Source organism: Moschus berezovskii, chromosome 1 (genome assembly GCF_049115385.1).
Source record: "Moschus berezovskii isolate FMDL1 chromosome 1, NW_MosBer_1.0, whole genome shotgun sequence".
Taxonomy (NCBI): domain Eukaryota; kingdom Metazoa; phylum Chordata; class Mammalia; order Artiodactyla; family Moschidae; genus Moschus; species Moschus berezovskii.
The window spans coordinates 54,809,279-54,828,677 of record NC_142460.1 but is presented as its reverse complement, the minus strand read 5'-3'; the positions used below and the strand labels follow the sequence as shown (position 1 = coordinate 54,828,677).

The 19,399-nt window shown below is 35.8% G+C and overlaps 1 protein-coding gene across 4 annotated transcripts in view; it reads left to right on the top strand.

Annotated features, from left to right (window-relative positions):
• The window catches only part of VGLL3 (vestigial like family member 3), a 56,085-nt gene extending 42,365 nt beyond the window's left edge, over positions 1–13,720 (top strand). For all 4 annotated transcript variants that reach the window (XM_055422600.2, XM_055422068.2, XM_055424152.2 and 1 more), the window contains exon 4: positions 9,833–13,720. In XM_055422600.2, the coding sequence (XP_055278575.2) occupies positions 9,833–9,876 (44 nt within the window). In that variant the 3' untranslated portion in view covers positions 9,877–13,720. The remainder of the gene's footprint in view (positions 1–9,832) is intronic.
• Positions 13,721–19,399: the final 5,679 nt, after the last annotated feature.

The window sequence follows — 19,399 nt, the reverse complement described above, 5'->3', positions numbered from 1 at the left end:
GGTTGGTCATAACTTTCCTTCCAAGGAGTAAACGTCTTTTAATTTCATGGCTGCAAGTCACCATCTGCAGTGATTTTGGAGCCCCCCAGAATAAAGTCTGCCACTGTTTCCACTGTTTCCCCATCTGTTTGCTATGAAGTGATGGGACTGGACACCATGATCTTAGTTTTCTGAATGTAAGCTTTAAGCCAACTTTTTCATTCTCCTCTTTCACTTTCATCAAGAGGCTCCTTAGGTCTTCTTCACTTTCTGAAATAAGGGTGGTGTCATCAGAGATTACTAAAAAATATATCCTATCTCATTATGATTATGGATCATTGGGATATTTGTTCTTGTCACTCATAGCTTGAAAGGAAATTTTATGTGCAGAACAAGGAACTTAGATTTTGCATGGAGTTAAATTCACCAAAACTCCATTAATAAAATATTTGCTATCTTCAAAAGTTCAGAGCTAAAATGTGTTCTTTTTCCATTCTAGTATTAATTTCATGAACAAGTTTCTATGGTAGATATATAAATTGGGTGGCATCTCTTGCTTTCTGAAATTTTTTCTTAAAAATTGCAAGAAAATGTTGGCTACAGAGTTTTCTTTTGTTTTCTTGAAGGAGTTGTCATCAACTGCCTATCATTGGGATTGGTGATTTTGTCAAAGTGCACAGAAGTCTTGTCTTCCTGAGAGAAGCTTATTTGCTTGCCAAGGAGGGGAGCTATAGAGGTTGAAAAACTCCTGTTTAATTATCACATGATTCCAAATAAATAACCACTCTAAGCATTAAAAGGCTTGTTTCAGGGGTCAGAATATTTCATATCAGCAAATTATCTTTTCAGTACTGCTTTCCTTTTTACTGTATCACATATAGAGTTACATCTAAAAGAAACAGATCGAATGACAAAATCTGTTTCATAACTTGTATCCAGGCAATTTTACATTAGCTTTCAAATAGCCTACAGAGATTCTATACAAAATTTTATGTGGCCTGTGGAATTGACAGGTTCTTTTTAGTCACTCTCTGGCTAATTCTTCTCTTATTCTATTTATCAACAGTATAATGTTTCACAAACAGTTTTCTGTGGCCAACATGTTCTGAATTCCTTGGTAAAAAGATGACCAAAAAAGTTCTTGCAGGAGACTGATGAGAGGCCAAAATATGCCATTTTTTTTTTTTGTTTGTTTGTTTGGTTACAGCCTGATATACTAGGGATTTAATTTTTGTCGACCACAAGCATGTGTTATAATGCTTATTTTCATAGCTGCCTTGTTTGAGCACTATCAGATGACACTTAGCATCTTCACAGTCATTGAAGTCCTATTTATGTTTGCTTGGATTGGACAGAGGTTTCTGGAATATGTCAGAGAGCATGCTTGTGTTCGTGTCATAGAGAAGTGAGATGAAAAATTACTGATGTCAGTGAAGAATTGATCTATATGCAACATATCTCATTCTTATTGAATATTTTCCAATATGGTTTGATTTAATGGGGAGAATGATTACTTTAAGTAGGCATAAAAAGTACATTGTACTTCTGCAGTTAAAATGTGAGAGTCCTTAACTAACTCATAGTTTCAGGTAGAATACTTGCTATGCTGATGTTGTGTCCTTAATTAAGGTTTTATGGATAAGCAGTGGATCCAGATTACCTCTGCCTCTGGTTGGATTATCTATTTTCTGGATCGTAAAACTGTCACTGCATAACCTAGAAACCTTTTTAAAGATGCATGTTTGGCTGCATTTGTTATCCAGCAGATGTCTGGATAGTTAGAATCTCTTGAGAGTATTATAACTTGTGGTTTCAGTTACAATAAATGATCCAGGCATTTCTTTCTTTCCTTTTTTTTTTCTTTTTTGGTCTTGTTCCTCTCTAGTTCTGGGGGAAAGTCTGTAGAAGAAATTACAGAAGGTATTTTATTTCACTCTTCCCCATTCCTTTTTTCCTTTATTCTTTGTCTCTGTCTTCAAAGTTACTTTTTATCTGCTTTTGAAATTGAGGTCACTGACTTAGTGAGCAGTGTCTACACACCATATTGCACCTCCTGGGCCCCAGCTTCTCTCAGCCAAGAGGTTATCACACTGACAGTCATATTTTGAGCATGGTAAATTGCTGCTATGATCAAAAACTCTACTCAGTGCTCTGTGGTGACCTAAATGGAAAGGAAATCCAAAAAAGAGTGGATAATGTATACGTATACCTGATTCACTTGCTGAACAGCAGAAGCTAACACAACATTGTAAAGCAACTATCCTCCAATAAAAATTTAAAAAACATAACAAAAGAACTATCCAGTCTATGATTTGTATTTTATATTTGTCCAAAAGGTCAGTTGTAGAATGACTGGTTCAGATTTGTAATTACATATCCTGATGCTTAAAGTACTTGCCAGTTCCCTCCCAGCTGAGCATTTAAAGTGCAGGAATCTGAGCAAATGGATATCAGTAAGGGCAAAAACTGGATAGTCAGTGCATGAGTTTGTGGTTTTGGAGGGAGGAGGGTTCTGACAGGGCAGACAGACTAAGTGTGCTTGCTGCTTGGGCCAGGAGCAGAGGGAGACCCTGGCCACTGAACTGCTAGTCACTTGCAGTCTTGGCCTCAGGTCTGTGGGTCCCATGCTTCTTCCAATAATGTAGTAAATTATGGTCTACCAGTAACATCAAGTTCAATGGGCTTTAAATTTCTCCTTCTCTTTTGAATCTGAATTAAAGATATTTTGACAGGTTTAGATAGCCTTCACCTCATTGTTTCTGACAAGACTACTACATGGAAATTTTAAGACAATTCTAAACGTACCCAGGAAAATACCTCTACACTCTGAGAATGCTCCCTCTGGTAATAAATGATTATGCTATCATAGTTAGGTATCTTTTGTCATTGTTTTAGTACGTAAGCATTGTAATGATACATGGATACTTGTAATTCAGTTTAACAATAAATTTAATCTTTGGTCTGGTTCAAGAATACATTCTTGTCTGTGATGACTTTTAAAATAATTATTGTCCAAAGTTTAGGTAGTAAGTATGGAGGTATTTAGTGCTCATTAAATTGGCCAAATATGTGTGTGATACATGAAAAAAAATACTGATATACCTAATATACCAAAAGCATTTAGAAATCAATGAGGAAATTATTTTATTAATCAAAGCATAGAAAATAAACCAACAGATAAAACACAGAGGAAGAAATACTAAATCACATAATGTTCAGCTTCACAAGAACTGAAGGAAATGCAAATTGAAACAATTAGATACATTGAATCTATAATAATGATAATAGTAAAAATATGAATGTTGATACAAGCTTCCTGAAACATTTACCACTCACCATGAACTATGTAAGTATAAATATATTTATACACTTGCGTTCAGTGATTATACAAATGCATTTTCAGGAAGCTATCTCATCTACCAAAATATTCACATAAGTGACAAATATATTTTCATACACACACACTGTGTGTGTGTATATTCAAATGATGCATATCTATATAGAATTGAGTAATTTATGGTATAGGGAAGAATGAATATTGTGCGTATTGAAGAATTAATATTCTTCAAAAGAGTTGATCGACATATACTGACATGAAATGGTTTTGCAAGTCAATATTGCTGATGAAATAAGCATTGTTGTCACATAGGATAAACAGTGGTGTATGTATGTAATCTGAAGTATACTCAGCAAGTTGTGTGATGACAGGGTACATTATGTAGAATTTTTACTTTCTAAATACTTCATAGCTTGATCTTTAAACAAAAAATCTGTGATATTTTGAGGGTTTTTTTTTAAGTTTTAAAAACAAATGAAGAATTCTTCCTGATGTTTAAACATGATCTATCTATTTACCTGCAATGAAATCTGTTCTCAAATTGAATAGCCTTCCACTTTTATTTTTACCCCTTCATTAGTGTTAAGGCACTACCCCCATTTAGATCTTATTTAAACATTCTTCATTAGCATTTAAACTGATTGCCCAGGTGCTCAAACAAATGCAGTTGTATGATAATTATCAGTGATAATTTTATAAAGTAGAAGAAGATAATGTGTCTGTCTCTCACATCACGTAGTTTGTTATCATTTGACAGTGTGTCAGTGTTAGATGTTAGGCTCTTGGTGAAGGCTGGGTATTTTGATATATAGCATTGTGTATATTTGTATTTGTGATAATGATGGTTTTTCTCTATTAAAGCAAGGATGAAGCAGGTATTCATGTTTTAAATGTAGAAATAAAACCACCAGTGTCTTTTAATATAGCATCAAGCATTCTGATCCACAGGGGTTTTCCAGACTCTTAATATCTATGAAACTAAGTATTTCATTTAAGTATTTTCTTTACTTTTCAGTCATAAAATATTCCACCTGCACATCCAGGTTTTATGTTCCTATTTTTCTTCTCTTTTTATCAACAGCATATTCACCAGTGCATGGTTACCACATTACCTCTTTTATCTCCAGCAATAAAATTAATTGGAATCATATTAAAGTTACTTAAGAGTGATAGTGATGTTGCCAAGGAATTATTCTTCTTTAGAAGTAGGATATGGTTTTCTAGTGGATTTGACTGATGATCACAGGGTCCTAAAACTCAGGTGTGCTGGAGTATAACATTTTCAGTAAGCCAGTTTATTATTTACTTCTGCCCAATAGCAGAAAATTTAGTTTTTCAATTCATTTTCTCGAAATTTATTTTGGGCTTCCTTGGTGGCTCAGAGGTTAAAGCGTCTGCCTACAATGCAGGAGACTTGGGTTCCATCCCTGGGTTGGAAAGATCCCCTGCAGAAGGAAATGGCAACCCACTCCAGTATTCTCGCCTGCAGAATCCCATGGATGGAGGAGCCTGGTGGGCTACAGTCCATGGGGTCACAAAGAGTGGGACACGACTGAGCAACTTCACTTTCACTTTGATAGTTGATTTACAGTGTTGTGAATTTCTGCTATACAGTAAAGTGACTAAGTTGTATATACATTCTTTTTCATATTCATTTCCATTATGATTTATCAGAGGATACTGATTATAGTTCCCTGTGCTATAATTACTTCATCAGTTCTGAGTATTTGTAGTCCAGCCCAATGATTTCTTCATTGCTCAGTTTAAAACACTGTCCCACTTCTAGTTGAACCCTCTTCTCAGATGCTTCCCTCACTCTTTCCCTAGGGATTGCCTGTTTTCCCAGTCATATGTGAACATTGTCCATTAAGTGGTTGCTGTCTGCTTCTCAGCTTTGTCATTTCATTCCTATCTTGCTTTTGTTTGCAAACATATCCCCTCCCCCACCATTTCTCTGTGCATTCTCCATACAGTGCTCCACTGATGACTATTTACTTCATTCGGCTTTCTAAAGTTTGTGGTACCTCTGAGGTGCTCAGCTAGGGTGGCTCATATCATTTTTCCTGCCATGGGGTACTCACATCAAAGCTATGGGATAAAGAGGCCGGCCTGCCGGAAATCTCTCTGAAGCAACTTCTGTATCCTTGTTTGAGGAGTCCATGAGAACCTTAAGATCTTTTCATCAGACACCTAGGAGGTGAAGGAAACGTGGGAGGGGCAAGTTTCTAGGCTTTCTCTGCTAAGGCTCACCCTGCTGCCATCTCCACTTGCTTATTCCCAGAGGTTTTTTGCAAGAGAAGAAATCTGTGAAGCAATAGGCTCCCCAAAATTTCAGCTAGAAAATGAGTTACAATGCCTTGTTACATAGTCAGATTCTTCAAATTTTAAAGGGAAATCCTAATATGATCTCTTTTAACCAAAACTTCTTTCCTACTCCTAAGTATTCAATGTGTCTTTCCTATATTTGTACTTCCATTGTTCTATTATTGGATTTAGTTTTTCTTTTTTCTTTTGATGGTCAGGTGGTGGTGGTGGTATTGGAACTGAAGTGAGGAACTGGGTCTGTGGGCTTGTGTTTTCTTTCAGGTTTTTCTCCTGACTTGATCTCTGACTCTCAAACTCTGACGCCAACAGTGTGATGCCTTTGTTCTTTGGTCCCATTTCTGACAGACACCTCATGGGTCAGATGGCCACCCTACGTCTTCAGTTTTCATACTGTGGCACTGTATTTGGGTGGGGGCAGGGAGGAGTGGTCGCACATCGAGTCATAAAACATGTCCTATTACACGATCTGAAGTATAACAAACTACTGTGTTTCTGTGACTTAGAAAAGCGTTGCAAAGGTATAGTTAAAAAAAATACAGAGTTATTTTATTAACACTGGTATCAGTTCTGATAAATCTGGGTGTTTCTATATAATGCAAAAATTAATATTTAAAATGTATTGTCTTTTCTTTGAACTGATGTAATGAAAGGATTTCGACTCAGGGAGTTGCAAGAATACAGGCTGGTGTCACAGCCTACAAACAATATAATCCACAAAAGGGGAGCCATATACATTGTGGTTAAAACTATTGACTCTGATATAAGACCACCAACTTTCAGTCCTGGTTCTTCCACATAATAGTTGGCATAAGCTCTCTTACTTTCAGTTTTCTCATTTGTAAAATGAATATATATATCCATAATATATATATATATATATATATATATATATATATATATATAGCATGATTGGAAGCATTAAATGAGATATTTCACATAAAATAGCACAATGTCAGGTGTGTTCAGTCCTAAGAAAGTGTTTGCTAACATTACCATTGTGATGTTTATTTTACTTTCACTGAAAATATCACAGAGTAAACAATAAACCTGAAACTGAGATACTAATATCAAGAGATAAACATGGGTGATTTCAGCAAGCCAGTAAGTAGATTTCAAAATGTGTTATAAACTAATTTCATATAGGTTTGAGTTAGATGAGTGAGAAGCAAAAAAAAAAAAAAAAAAAAGCCTGAATAGTACTAAAATAATAGAAGAGTGGATTTTACATTCTTGTAAGAAAATTTGGGGAACCCCCAAGTATCTGTAGATCATGTAAGGATCATGGATTAAAGCTATATACATCCAGTCCCATCACTTCATGGCAAATGGAAGGGGAAAAAGTGGACATATTTTCTTTTCTTGGGCTCTAAAATCACTGTGGGGGCTCCCCTGGTGGCTCAGCAGTAAGAATCCACGTGCAATGCAGGAGACACAGGAGACTTGAGTTTGATCCCTGGGTTGGGAATATCCCCTGGAGGAGGGCATGACAACTCCCTCCAGTATTCTTGCCTGAAGAATCCTATGGACAGAGGAGCCTGGTGGGCTATAGCCCATAGGGTCGCAAAGAGTTGGACACGACTGAAGCAACTGGAGCACAAAATCACTGTGGACAGTGACTGCAGCCGTGAAATCAAAAGACCGTTGCTCCTTGGAGGGAAAGCTATGAAAAAACCTAGACAGCATATTAAAAAGAAAATACATCACTTTGCCAACAAAGGTCTATACAGTCAAAAGTATGGTTTTTACGGAAGTCATGTATGAATGTGAAAGCTGGACCACAAAGAAGGCTGAGCACTGAAGAATTGATGCTTTCGAACTGTGGTGTTGGAGATGACTCTTTAGAGTCCCTTGGACAGAAAGGAGATCAAACCAGTTAGTCCTAAAAGAAATCAACTCTGAATATTGATTGGAAGGACTGGTGCTAAAGCTGAAGCTCCAATAGTTTGGCCACCTGATGTGAAGAGCTGACTCATTGGAATAGACTTTGATGTTGGGAAAGACTGAAGGCAAAGGAGAAGCAGGGTGGCAGAGGATGATATGGTTAGATAGCATCACTGACTCAGTGGACATGAATTTGAGCAAACTCCAGGAGATTGTGGAGGACAGAGGATTCTGGCATGCTACAGTTCATGGTGTTAAAAAGAGTGGGGCAAGTCTTCGTGACTGAGCAACAAGACCACATTAAGAATCATGGGTTAATGATTTTGTTTCCTTTCACCACTGGGAAAACTAAGTGTACTGACTGATTCTTAAATATTTTAATTTTCCTTCAACAAGTGTTTAACAAGAAAAATCATAGCCCTGTTACAACTTACTAGTAGTAGAGTCTTTGTCTGTGGTTGTTCCTTTTCTTTATACTTACTTTGAAATTTACAGGTATGGCTACCTGGTAATCAAAGGAAAAGTTGTATTTGTGTCCCATCACTGAGAAGAAATTAAGCCAAAAGGACAACATTAGCCATTTAATATGTTGTAGGCCATAGGTGAATTGATTTTTTTAAGGTTTGCTTTGGAGTAATGCAGACTTGGAAACACAGTTGAAGAGTGAGCGTTAACCATTAACTCTGATTAGAATATTTAGGGCTATGTTAAGTAACATAATCCTTGTCCACAGAAAAAGGCTAACATGATTTTGGTGGAGTCATCTCTCTTTGCAAGGCAAACTAAGGATTGCTTTTATTTAAGAAAAAAAAAAAAAGACAAACCATTTGATGATGCCAACACTATTCATGACTTGCAGTGCTGACATTCTATAGATTGATGGGGTCTTCAAGTGTGGAAAATACTGAGTCATACAGAAGATGAGACGTTTTAATAATGAAAAAAATATTTATGCAGTCAGCAGATTGTCGGTTAAGGTGGTTTAGATTATAAGCGTCACCCAACGGAGACTTTGTCAGGTTGCAAATTATTCTGACCACAAAATTATTTGAAAATGAATAAAGCAAACTTAAAGTGAGTTGATATGCCCCAGATCCTTTTTATTTTTTTCTTCCTTCTCCTCTTCTTTTGAAATGGGAAAGGGAAACTGTGGCCTCTCTGTCTAAACGTAATGCTCGTACACGAGATAAAACTTAAGATGGAACTAATCATTTGGCATTCAGAAAGAGTTGCTTTTTCCCAGTATACAAATGCTATAAAACCGAAGATAGTGCCTTGTGGTTCTATGATGTACTTCTTTCACTCCCTTTTGTTCTTTTTCATTTTTTGTAATTTGTTTAGTAGAGTGTCTTAAGTAAGTCGTGTCCGACTCTTTGCATCCCCATGGACTGTAGCCTACCAGGTTCCTCTGTCCATGGGATTTTTCAGGCAATAGTACTAGAGTGGATTGCCATTTCCTTCTCCAGCAGATCTTCTTGACCCAGGGATTGAACCTGGGTCTTCCATATTGTAGACAGACGCTTTACCTTCTGAGCCAGCAGGGAAGTCTATAGTGTCTTAATGACTCCCATATTGACTGACTAATTGTATCTGTTTTGTAATGACATCTATTGCTTTACACAATTATGTGACAAGTTGAAAGACAAGAAATAAAATCACTACGGGTGCTTTAGTGGGGCTTCCCTGGTGGCTCAAATGGTAAAGAATCTGCTCACAATGTGAGAGACCTGCGTTCCATCCTTGGGTTAGGAAGATCCCCCAGAAAAGGGAATGGCTACCCACTCCAGTATTCTTGCCTGGAGAAGTCCATGGACAGAGAAGCCTAGAGGACTACAGTTGATGGGGTCACAAAGAGTTGGACACGACTGAATGCATGCATACAAATATTTTCTGAAAGAGGAGGCAATAAAAATAAGTAAATTTAGTTCACTGCCTTAGTCCAAAAGTATCATCTGATGTTTGATGAAAAGTGTTCACTGAAACGCTGCCTAAATACGCCCAAGAGATCAGTTGTATCATTTTTTTCCCGTGTCAGTTCCTTTTGAGATTAGAAATAAGACAGCTTCATTTATATTATTTTATTTATTATTCATAACTACTCTAGTAAGATAAAAGCCACAGTAAAGAATGTGTACTTGTGCTAATAGCTCTACTCCAGTCTAGTTTTCTTGGTCACTTAGTATTGGTTGGCTTTTTGAAACTTATGAGCTCAGCTGTCACTTTGGTTTCTGTATCTAGCGCATTGTAGAAAATGCCCATTCTCAAGTGCTACGCATATTGATACTTTTCTGTTTCTCACACCTTTTCTAGGTCTACAGCATCAAGACAAGGGCAAGGAATCACCGTGGTACTGAAACACACAGTATTATCAAGTTAAATTGGAGCATGAATCCATGGTCCCACTGGGAAAAGATGCTGCCAGGGACTGTCATTCTGCAGTGGGACATATTAGATGTGGAAGGAAAAGAGGAAGTGCTATCCAGCTGACTTTGGTTTGGAGCCTTTTCTTGAGAAAGCAGAATGAGTCCTAGACATTGAAGAAAAGCATTTTTGTTTCTTTCCCTCATCTGAGCCTTTGCCAACTGTGCAACTCTCTCTCTTTTTTTCTTTTTGTCTTGCTTTTATCAATACATGGTTTAATTTTTGGTTTGACTTTTTTTTTTCCTTCTTTTTGAACCAATTACCTTGTCAGGAAAAGATGAACCACAAAGAAAATGTTCATTCTTTCAAGAAGACAATTGTGTATTTCTGTGTTCTTCTATTTTTGTAAAAATACAGGAAGTTTGATTTAGCATTGATGGGCTATTTTTGAGGGATTTTTTTAATATTGTAAAAATTGTTAAGTTCTGTTTAAAGAACTTGCTCTCAGAGAAGCACTGGCTAAAGTGTTTAAAATGCTTGTCTCTAGGATGTCTGTGATATGCTCTGTGCTCTAAGTTACCTCAAATGTTTGATAGTTTCTCCTTTTTACAAAAGTAGCACCACAGCCAAGCCAATATAGTATTGTTTTACATTAAGTCTCAGTGAACATTTAATTCCATGATAGCTTACTTAGCTCTGAGTTACATGTGTAGCTTGAAAAGGAAGTTTTTTAATGATCACACTAAAGAAAAGCTATTCATTACTTTGATTTCTCCCAAAGACAGCTTGGAGGTTGACTAAGAAAGTTTTCATAAACTTTCAATCAGATGGAGAGTTTGCCTGAAGTATGTAATTATCTTTGTAGTCCATCCAACTTTGATAAATTGCAACCAAAATTTACAACCAACTACTGGGGGAAAAAAAAAAAGCATTTAACCATGCTATCTTTGAGTGCCAGTGACTTATTTTTCTTGTTTATAATTATTAATTCATGACAGTTTTTGTCATATTTTAAGTGAGTTTTTCCTGAAGATAGTTTGAAAGGATTTTATTTGGGAAAATACTAGGCACATGACAAAACCTTTCATCCAGTGGCTGTTTCTGAGAGTTTTATCCATCGTTATAAGTTGAAGGATAATGTGTTGCATGTGTATTGTTTTAAACAGGTTTTTGGCATCTTATTTGTTTAATTCTGGTTTTAATTGATCTGATTCTTTTTAAGAAAAAAATTGGGGCAAGAGAAATTTTTATACTATAATTACTGAAATTAATTAAATAAATTAGCAATTTATTATTTGAAATTTATTACTGGGGACTCAAGATTCAACTTGACATGGCGCTTAGGATCTAAATAAGAAAAAGTTGGGATTATCATTAAAATACAATTAGGAAAAGATTAGGATTATCAAATAGCAGTTATTGATATTTTAAGAACTTTCAGTATAAAGTCCATTCTTTCAGATGCTTCCAGAGTTGGGTCATGTTAAAAAAGTAGTGTTACATAGATGTTTTAGTTTGTTAACAATGTTTCTCAAATTTTTCCCATCCTTGTCCTCATCCATGTGAAATTAAATGTTTAGTGAAATATCATTTTCCATCTTAAATAAGATAACTTATATGTGTGAACATTTTAGGTATAAGAACAACACAGCCTGCTTACCTAGGCAAAATTCTCACAGATCATTTTCAAATATTTCCCTATTGTTCCATAGTCTTCTTTCCTGGTACATCTTATTAGTTATAAATTTGTGCCATCTCTTGTATTTTCATCACTATATTTCTTCTTAACCAGACTCCCTTTAACATGGTATACACATTTACCTAATGTGAGGTACAAACTTAAGGAATCGTCCACTTACTAATGATATGAACTTAGATTTCTAAGGAGTAGCTTGATTAAATTATCTACATTTTGATCTGCAGTTTAATTTGATATAGTTTTTTGTACTCTGCCTTTATCTGTGCAGCTCAAGGTTTAATGCATCTTTAAAATTGGTTTTATTTTGTATCCTCCTGAATTCTCAAAGGCCATTGTTCAGCAGCTCCCATGGGATGGCTCAGTGGGAGTTATTTATTTTTCTCTTCTTCCCTTGGAACCTGTTAACTTTGCAGTTTCTCTTAGAATTGTGCGGTATTCCAGTTCATTCAGATCACTCAATTGGATTTTCCCAATTTTGAAAAGAAATATATCAACTCTCTGCTGCTCTCCTTACTCTCTAGTGAATTGAGTTGAAGGAGAGAGAGCTGACAGATAGCTTCACCCTAAATTTAGGGTGACACTGTGCCCTGTGTCACTCCTGGTAGCTATCTTGTAAAATATTCCTTGGCTCTGAGGACCCAAGAAAAGTTAGGGACCTAAATCCTGCTGTACACAGGAGATTTGTGAATAAGATCCTCCACTGAAAACAGGCCCAGGTGGTGTTGCTTTTGCAAAGACTGGATCTTTGCATATACAAAGAGTGGGTCAAAATTTAAGTCAAAGAAGATTGGGTGTTTCTCTGTGATTGTCTGGCATGCCATTTTTACCATTATATTACCATAACCACCAGATGTCATACAAGGGATGAGTTGTAATTTAGTGTGATAGTCTGAGTTTAATCTTAAAATGCTATCATTCTCTGGATGGATTTTCTCCTACCAAAGAGATACAGTAATCTTGGAGGTTTCCAGACTGCGTTATTGAGGGCTACAATTTCCCTCTCCAGTTTCATTTGGAAACACTCCGCTTTTGGTTATTTTACAAATTAGTGTTTATTCAAGCTTTCTAAAGATCTGTGAGTTAGACCCTAGGAAATTATCTCATTGATTTTCCATCTAATTTATGCTTCGACCACTAAACGATCTTGATTTGAGGAACAATAAAATGGTGACTAGTTATATCCTAACAGGTTATTTGGTTCCTCACTGTTTATTTGAAAAGCACCTCTAAATATTTAAAAATCAATGTTTCATCTTAATAAGGTTAACAGTCCCTTCTTAACTTTCCCCTTTAATTTTTCTCCCCTCTCTTTCATCTTAAAGTTATGTGCATTATCATTTTAAGCAAAAAATAACGGGGATTGCTCTACATTTTGCCATGAGAACAAGTGGATTGCAAGTAACTGAGGAATTAATTTCTTTCATGTTGTAACAACCTTAAAAAAAAAAAAACAATTCCAGGCACTGGCATAAAATGTCCTCTTATGAAACTCCTTATTTATTATGCAAATAGCAATCAGATACTATATTTTGAGAAACTGTATTCTATCCCTTACTGAGTAGCCCTTGGTTACATAATATATGCCAAATTAAGAAAATGGGTCAGTGACACTAATCAGTAGAGAAGGACAGTATTTATGTTACAATTCTGACTGGAGGATGAATAGAGAAGTAATGAATCAATGAAAAAAATTGACTTGGACATTAGGTCATTTTCTGAATTCTGGCTTAGCCACAATTAGGTGTGTGTTTTGGGGCTTCATTTATTTATCTCATGAGTAAAGTAGGATAATAATACCTAACTGGCAGGCTAGGAAGGTTGGAAATTATACATACACACAGACACACACATATATACTCAATAACATGAGTCATAGTAGACATTCAGTTAACGACAGATTCCTCAAGTATCTGTCAGCTGAGTAAATAAATCATCAAATTGAGCTCCCAAGTGTCCCTTTTCTTTACACACTCATATCTATAGCAAATTGATATACAGCTGTGCTTTCATGTAAGAAATTGTTGCAAGAGAATCTTTGTCTTCTGCTAGATGTTGAAGATAAAATGTAAATTTCTTAATTATTTCTGATATTTTAATGTGCTGTTTATGAAGGAAAATAAATTAACTTCTTAGTGGTATATAGGTCCAAATCTGAGTTTTCTTACATTTCAGACTTATATTCATCCAGAACCCTGTGATTATTGTTTCCAAAATGAAAGTGACAGTTTCATGAAATTACCAAAATTTTTATTATTTTTGTATTATTTTTTGGGCTTTCTTAGCACCTAGAATAAAAACATCTCCTTTAAAGTTACCCATTTTGTTAACTTGGAGGAAAAATTGCAAAATATGGTGGAAAAAAATTTTTCCGCATGAAAAGAGGAGGAAAAAAAAACTCTTTACAGTCTCAGTCAGCAGATTTATTTGACTTGAGAAAAAAGAAACAACTTCATTGGAAGCAGATGTTGACACTGTGTCAGTTGTTGAAGATGGAAAGGGTTCGCTTGAGCCATTGTGGTTACAAGGGAGGTATCGATGGCCATTAGAATTCTTGTGATTGAGCATCTTCACAGCAGATAGGACAGTGGAAAAGCCAAAATTATGATACCAAGACTGAAATCAGCCTGCCAATTTTAATTTCAGTTCAGTTCAGTTCAGTCGCTCAGTCGTGTCCGACTCTCCGCGACCCCATGAATCACAGCACGCCAGGCCTCCTTGTCCATCACCAACTCCTGGAGTTCACTCAAACTCATGTCCACAGAGTCGGTGATGCCATCCAGCCACCTCATTCTCTGTCGTCCCCTTCTCCTCCCGCCCCCAATCCTTCCCAGCATCAGAGTCTTTTCCAGTGAGTCAACTCATCGCATGAGGTGGCCAAAGTATTGCAGCTTCAGCTTTAGCATTACTGGACCCTAAAGACTCGGTTATTTTATTTTTTCCTCCTCCAGAATAAAAGACATATCTTTCAAAAGATTTAAGGTGGCTTTTGAGAGAGAAATTAAAATATATTCTCTAAAAGCATGACCCAAGAGCCCTTTATTATTAAAGATTAAAACTAATATTCAAGTCATTTTAGAAGAATCAGGATAAAAATTTGGTTTAATGGTTTATGTTGAAGAAATAGTCTCAAACACATAGAGAGCAGACTTCTGGTTGCCAAGGGAGAGGTGAGGTGAGGGAAGGAAGGATTGGGAGCTTGGGATTAGTAAATGGAAACTAGTATATTTAGGATTGATAAACAACAAGGTCCTACTGTGTAGCACAGGGAAGTGTATTCAATATCCTGTGATAAATCATAATGAACATGAAAAGGATATATACATATATATATGTGTGTGTATGTATATGTATATATATATATGAACTAAGTCACTTTGCTGTACCACTGTATTGAAAAAACTAACACAACACTGTAAATCAACTATACTTCAATACAATTAGAAAAATAATGTATATTGAAGAAGGATATGTAAACTGTACACAAATGGAAGGCTCTAGAAAGTGGGGAAAATGTGAGGTCCACAAAGGAACCTCACATCCTAATAGCTTCTCAATGTTAACTAATTGGTGACTTGATCTTAGAGATTGGGCACAGAACAGACTTTCAGAATTTTTCATTAGGTCTTTTTTGTGCTCTCTGGGAATTTCCCTCCGTACACTTTTCCAAAGTATAGAAATAGTCATAATTAAAATATCTTAATTCTGTCATTTATTTTATTGTCTGTTGTGTGTGCTTGTTTGAAGAATATTTTTATGGTTTCAAATAATTGATCAAACTAATGTTCTCTTGAAATTGCAAATTAATTTGATCCAATTCAATTATCCAAATCTTCTTTTAAAATTTTAAGAAATGGTAAGTAAAATTTACCAATTCTCTTGTGTAAATAAACAGTCACACCTTCTAGAAAATTACAGGTCATCATCAGTTAGCTTCCTTGTTAACAATTTCTGGACTACTAAATTTTGACCTAAGAATAACTCTTTTAGAATACAATATTCTTTAATTAGTTGTTTGGTATATGTATAAGATGTGAACTCTTTTGTGATATCTTTTTATATTGATAGAGCTGTACATTTTTTTCTTTGCTATGACTAGGGCAAAAATTAATGATTATTTACACACTTGATTTAATTTTTCAGACTGTTTACAATCCTGGATACAGTATCTGATTTAAAATCACTATTCCATACATGTTTCTGGATACACAGTTTAGGGAAGAGTTTTCATGTGAATTCTTCATATCATGTTAAAGTGCATATATTGAAAGGGAAAACATAGACTCTGTTTTCATCACATAAATTTAGATCAGGTGAAAGCTTTTGTAAAAATACATAATACAATGAGCTTTATATTTGTCACTTGATTAAGTGAACTGAAAACATAATAGAAATGTTATCTTAGAACCATTAAATTAAAAAAAAATTCCAGATTTATTAGTTTGATGATCAATTTTATGCTATCTTCATTTTACATGCCCAGAAAGAGAAATTAATATTAGCTCTACTGTCATTCTTAATTTAGAAAATATGTGTAACTCATAAAATTTTAGCTTTTCAAGCTAACTATAAAATCATATATATATATATTTGTTGTTTTTCATCAGGATGGAGGAAGAGACATTTTTGTATTTCTATTCACTCTTCAAATAGGTCTCATAACTATGTGTTGATGATATAAAATAATGGAGGACTTTGTAGTTAAAACAAATGTCATCTTCAGTTTGTTCAATAAATAACTTAATGTGAACTCAATGCTTATATTTTAATGTAGCAATTTGGTTTTGTCCACATTTCTTGACAGTTAACTAAAGCCTTCTATTTTCTTCTTATTCAATTAAGCAACTTACAAGTATCTTTAGAAATTAAAACACCTTAGGTGTTGCATTTTTTTTTAATGGGGTTAATTTTACAGCCAAGGGATTTATGTGTTGTAGTGAGAATTGTATAGTTACAAAACAAGGGTTATAATAGAACAGCAAGTGAAATGGGCTATATCAATTACATAATAGCAGGCTTGGGAACTTTTTAATACAATGCTTCTAAAGTTATCAATTAACTCTTTAGCAAAGGTGTACTTTGTTGTTTTGCTTTTGCATTTGTTAATGTGGAACTTGATGTAAGTCCTGTGGAAAACTTTCCTGACAATTCATTGACATTGAAGAAATACACCTGGAAAGGAGAAGTCCAAGACCTTATATTTTTAAAGGAAGCTAGAGGTTCCCTACATGAGCCCTCTATTTTCTTGTTAAATAAATTTCTGATGTGTAAATACAAAGCCTGGAGATCAGTATTTCAATTAGTAGACATTCATCATCACTAGTGAAAATAATGTGACACAGCCTTCTTAACTGTTTGCCATATTCAGACTAGACAAATGTAATGAGTTTTCTGTGATTACTGTAAAAAGTTACCACAATCTTAACGGCTAAAAGCAACACAAATTTATCTGGTGGCTCTGTAAGTCCAATATCCAGTACTGGTCTCAGTGGACTAGAAGCAAGTTGTCAGCTGTGTTCTTTCTGGGAGAACTGTTTCTTTGATGTGTCCAGAGTCCTTAGCTCATGGCTTCTTTCTTCCATCTTCAATGCCAAGAAGCACTGGTCAAGTCCTTCTCATATGGTATCACTCTGACCCTCTCTGTTGCTTCCCTTTTACAAGTTTAAGGACCTTTGTAATTGCATTGGCCCTGCCTGGATAATCTAGAATAATCTCTCCATCTCAAGTTCTTCATTTTAAGAAAAGTCCTTAGATGTGAGGTAACATATTCACAGGTTCTAGGGGTTAGGAAGTGAACATTTTGAGGGTGTTATTCAACCTACTACAGTTACTATTGGATTTCAGTTAATGCTTATCAGCCTTTTCATCTAAGAGGGTTTAATGTATCACTGTAACTAGCAAGGCGTGTTCCATGTTTACAGTGGTCATCTATGTAAGGATTCATCTACATTCACTTAAATAACTGCATATAAAGGAAATTCTTGTTATTTCAAATATTTATGTGGTTCATATAGTGTCTTGGAATCCAAAGGGTTATATTGTGTTTATGTCAGAGAGGCACTCAGGGGGGTGGAGACCAGGACATCTGGTGCAGATTCTTCCTAGCTGAAGTGTGTTTTCTCTGGGGACAATCATCTCCCATTTAATTGTTTTGCTTCCTTTTTTGGGAATATATGCCCATCCCGTGATGTCCTAAGTCTCCAAGCATCTTATTTGACCTGTTTATACACATTTGACTAACTATCCATATATGACTACATTGACGTGGTAAAGCTTTTACATTCCTGTCCAGATTGAATCCTTCCATCTGTTATCAGTTAAGCAGTGGAAAAACTATTATGGAAAGCAAATATGTTTTGATACATTTAACATGTAAAGTAGGAACCTAGATTCTGGAATGCTGTTGATCAATAAATGAACTAGAATCTCTTCAAAACAACGCTTAAGCCCCACTGTTTTACTTTCCATACCAAGTTTGGCTGTGGCTGAATGAACACCAGCATTGATCTTTGCTTTGCACTTGTACAAGAGACTATTTGTAGGGAGCCAAATATAGCCACAGAGGATTTAATATCTTGCCAAAAAATACAAAATCTGTTCCCCTTTAAGCACGACACTCTATCCTTTTCTTGTGGGTCTTGCTAAAAGGAAAATATAACTTTCAACTAGCCCATTCCTTCTGCTGGAAGTTCCCTAACCTTTTTCAAATGGGCTATGTGTGGCTTTCAGGAGATTTATGGTTCAAAAAAAAAAAAAAAAAGGCTATATGAGAAATCCATTCAGTGTTATCATTTTTCTTACAAAAAACAACCCCTAAATCAAGAATGAGAGTAAACAGTAAGAAGGAAAATCACACTTTCGTGGTTTCAGGACTAACCAAGGATCACTGGGTGACCTTTGTGTTTCATTTTGTATTGAAACAAAAGTAATAATAAAAAAATTGGCCCCAACCAACCAGGTGCTTTCTCTGCTTTAGAACACAGATGTTTCACACTGAATGTTGTCTGATGGGTAAATGGACAAGTCGAACTTTCTCTATAATGTGGGTAATGACAGTGCCTGTTCTGTCTCTTATGTTGTATATACAGAAATTTGAAAGCAGTTTTGCTAATATCACCAAGAAAATAAGTTTTGCACAGTGACAGCTTTACCAGACATCTCTGTGTGGGATTTTAAAACAAACACAAGGCTGTTTGGAAATAGTTTGTATATGTAAATATGCAAAATATACTGATGAGTGCTGTCTATGGGGTCACACAGAGTCGGACACAACTGAAGTGACTTAGCAGCAGCAGCAGCAGCAGCTAACAGCTGTATGGTGTACTCCCTTATCCTTGAGCAGAATATTTTGGTGACAGTAGTTATTTTTTTACATCTTTACTTGCCATTTCCCCTTTTTGTCTCCACCCACTCCACTCCATCCACTACCTCCTCTTAAAACACACTTAACACCCTTCCCCCATCCCTCCTCATTGCTTCCAAGAGAGTCATTTCCGTAGATTCCAACTGGAAAAGGCGGGTGGTGCTTTGAAGGAATGTTTGACTTGTACTGTGTTATAAAGGTTGAGCTTCAGATAACTTGCTTGCACTTGTTCTGAAACTAGCCCCGCACACAGCCCAGACACTCTGCAGGCCAGATTCCATTAAGGCTTGTCATTGCCCAGGGAGGGAAAGTCCTGTTGAGAGTGGCCTTCCTGCCGTGAAGATTCCAAAGATCAGTGTAATCACTTTAAGTGTGTGTTATTAAGTTCTGTAGTATCAAGGCGCTCATCCATTTATGAAAATAAGCATAGGCCTCTCAGTCCAAAGCCTTAAAAGGG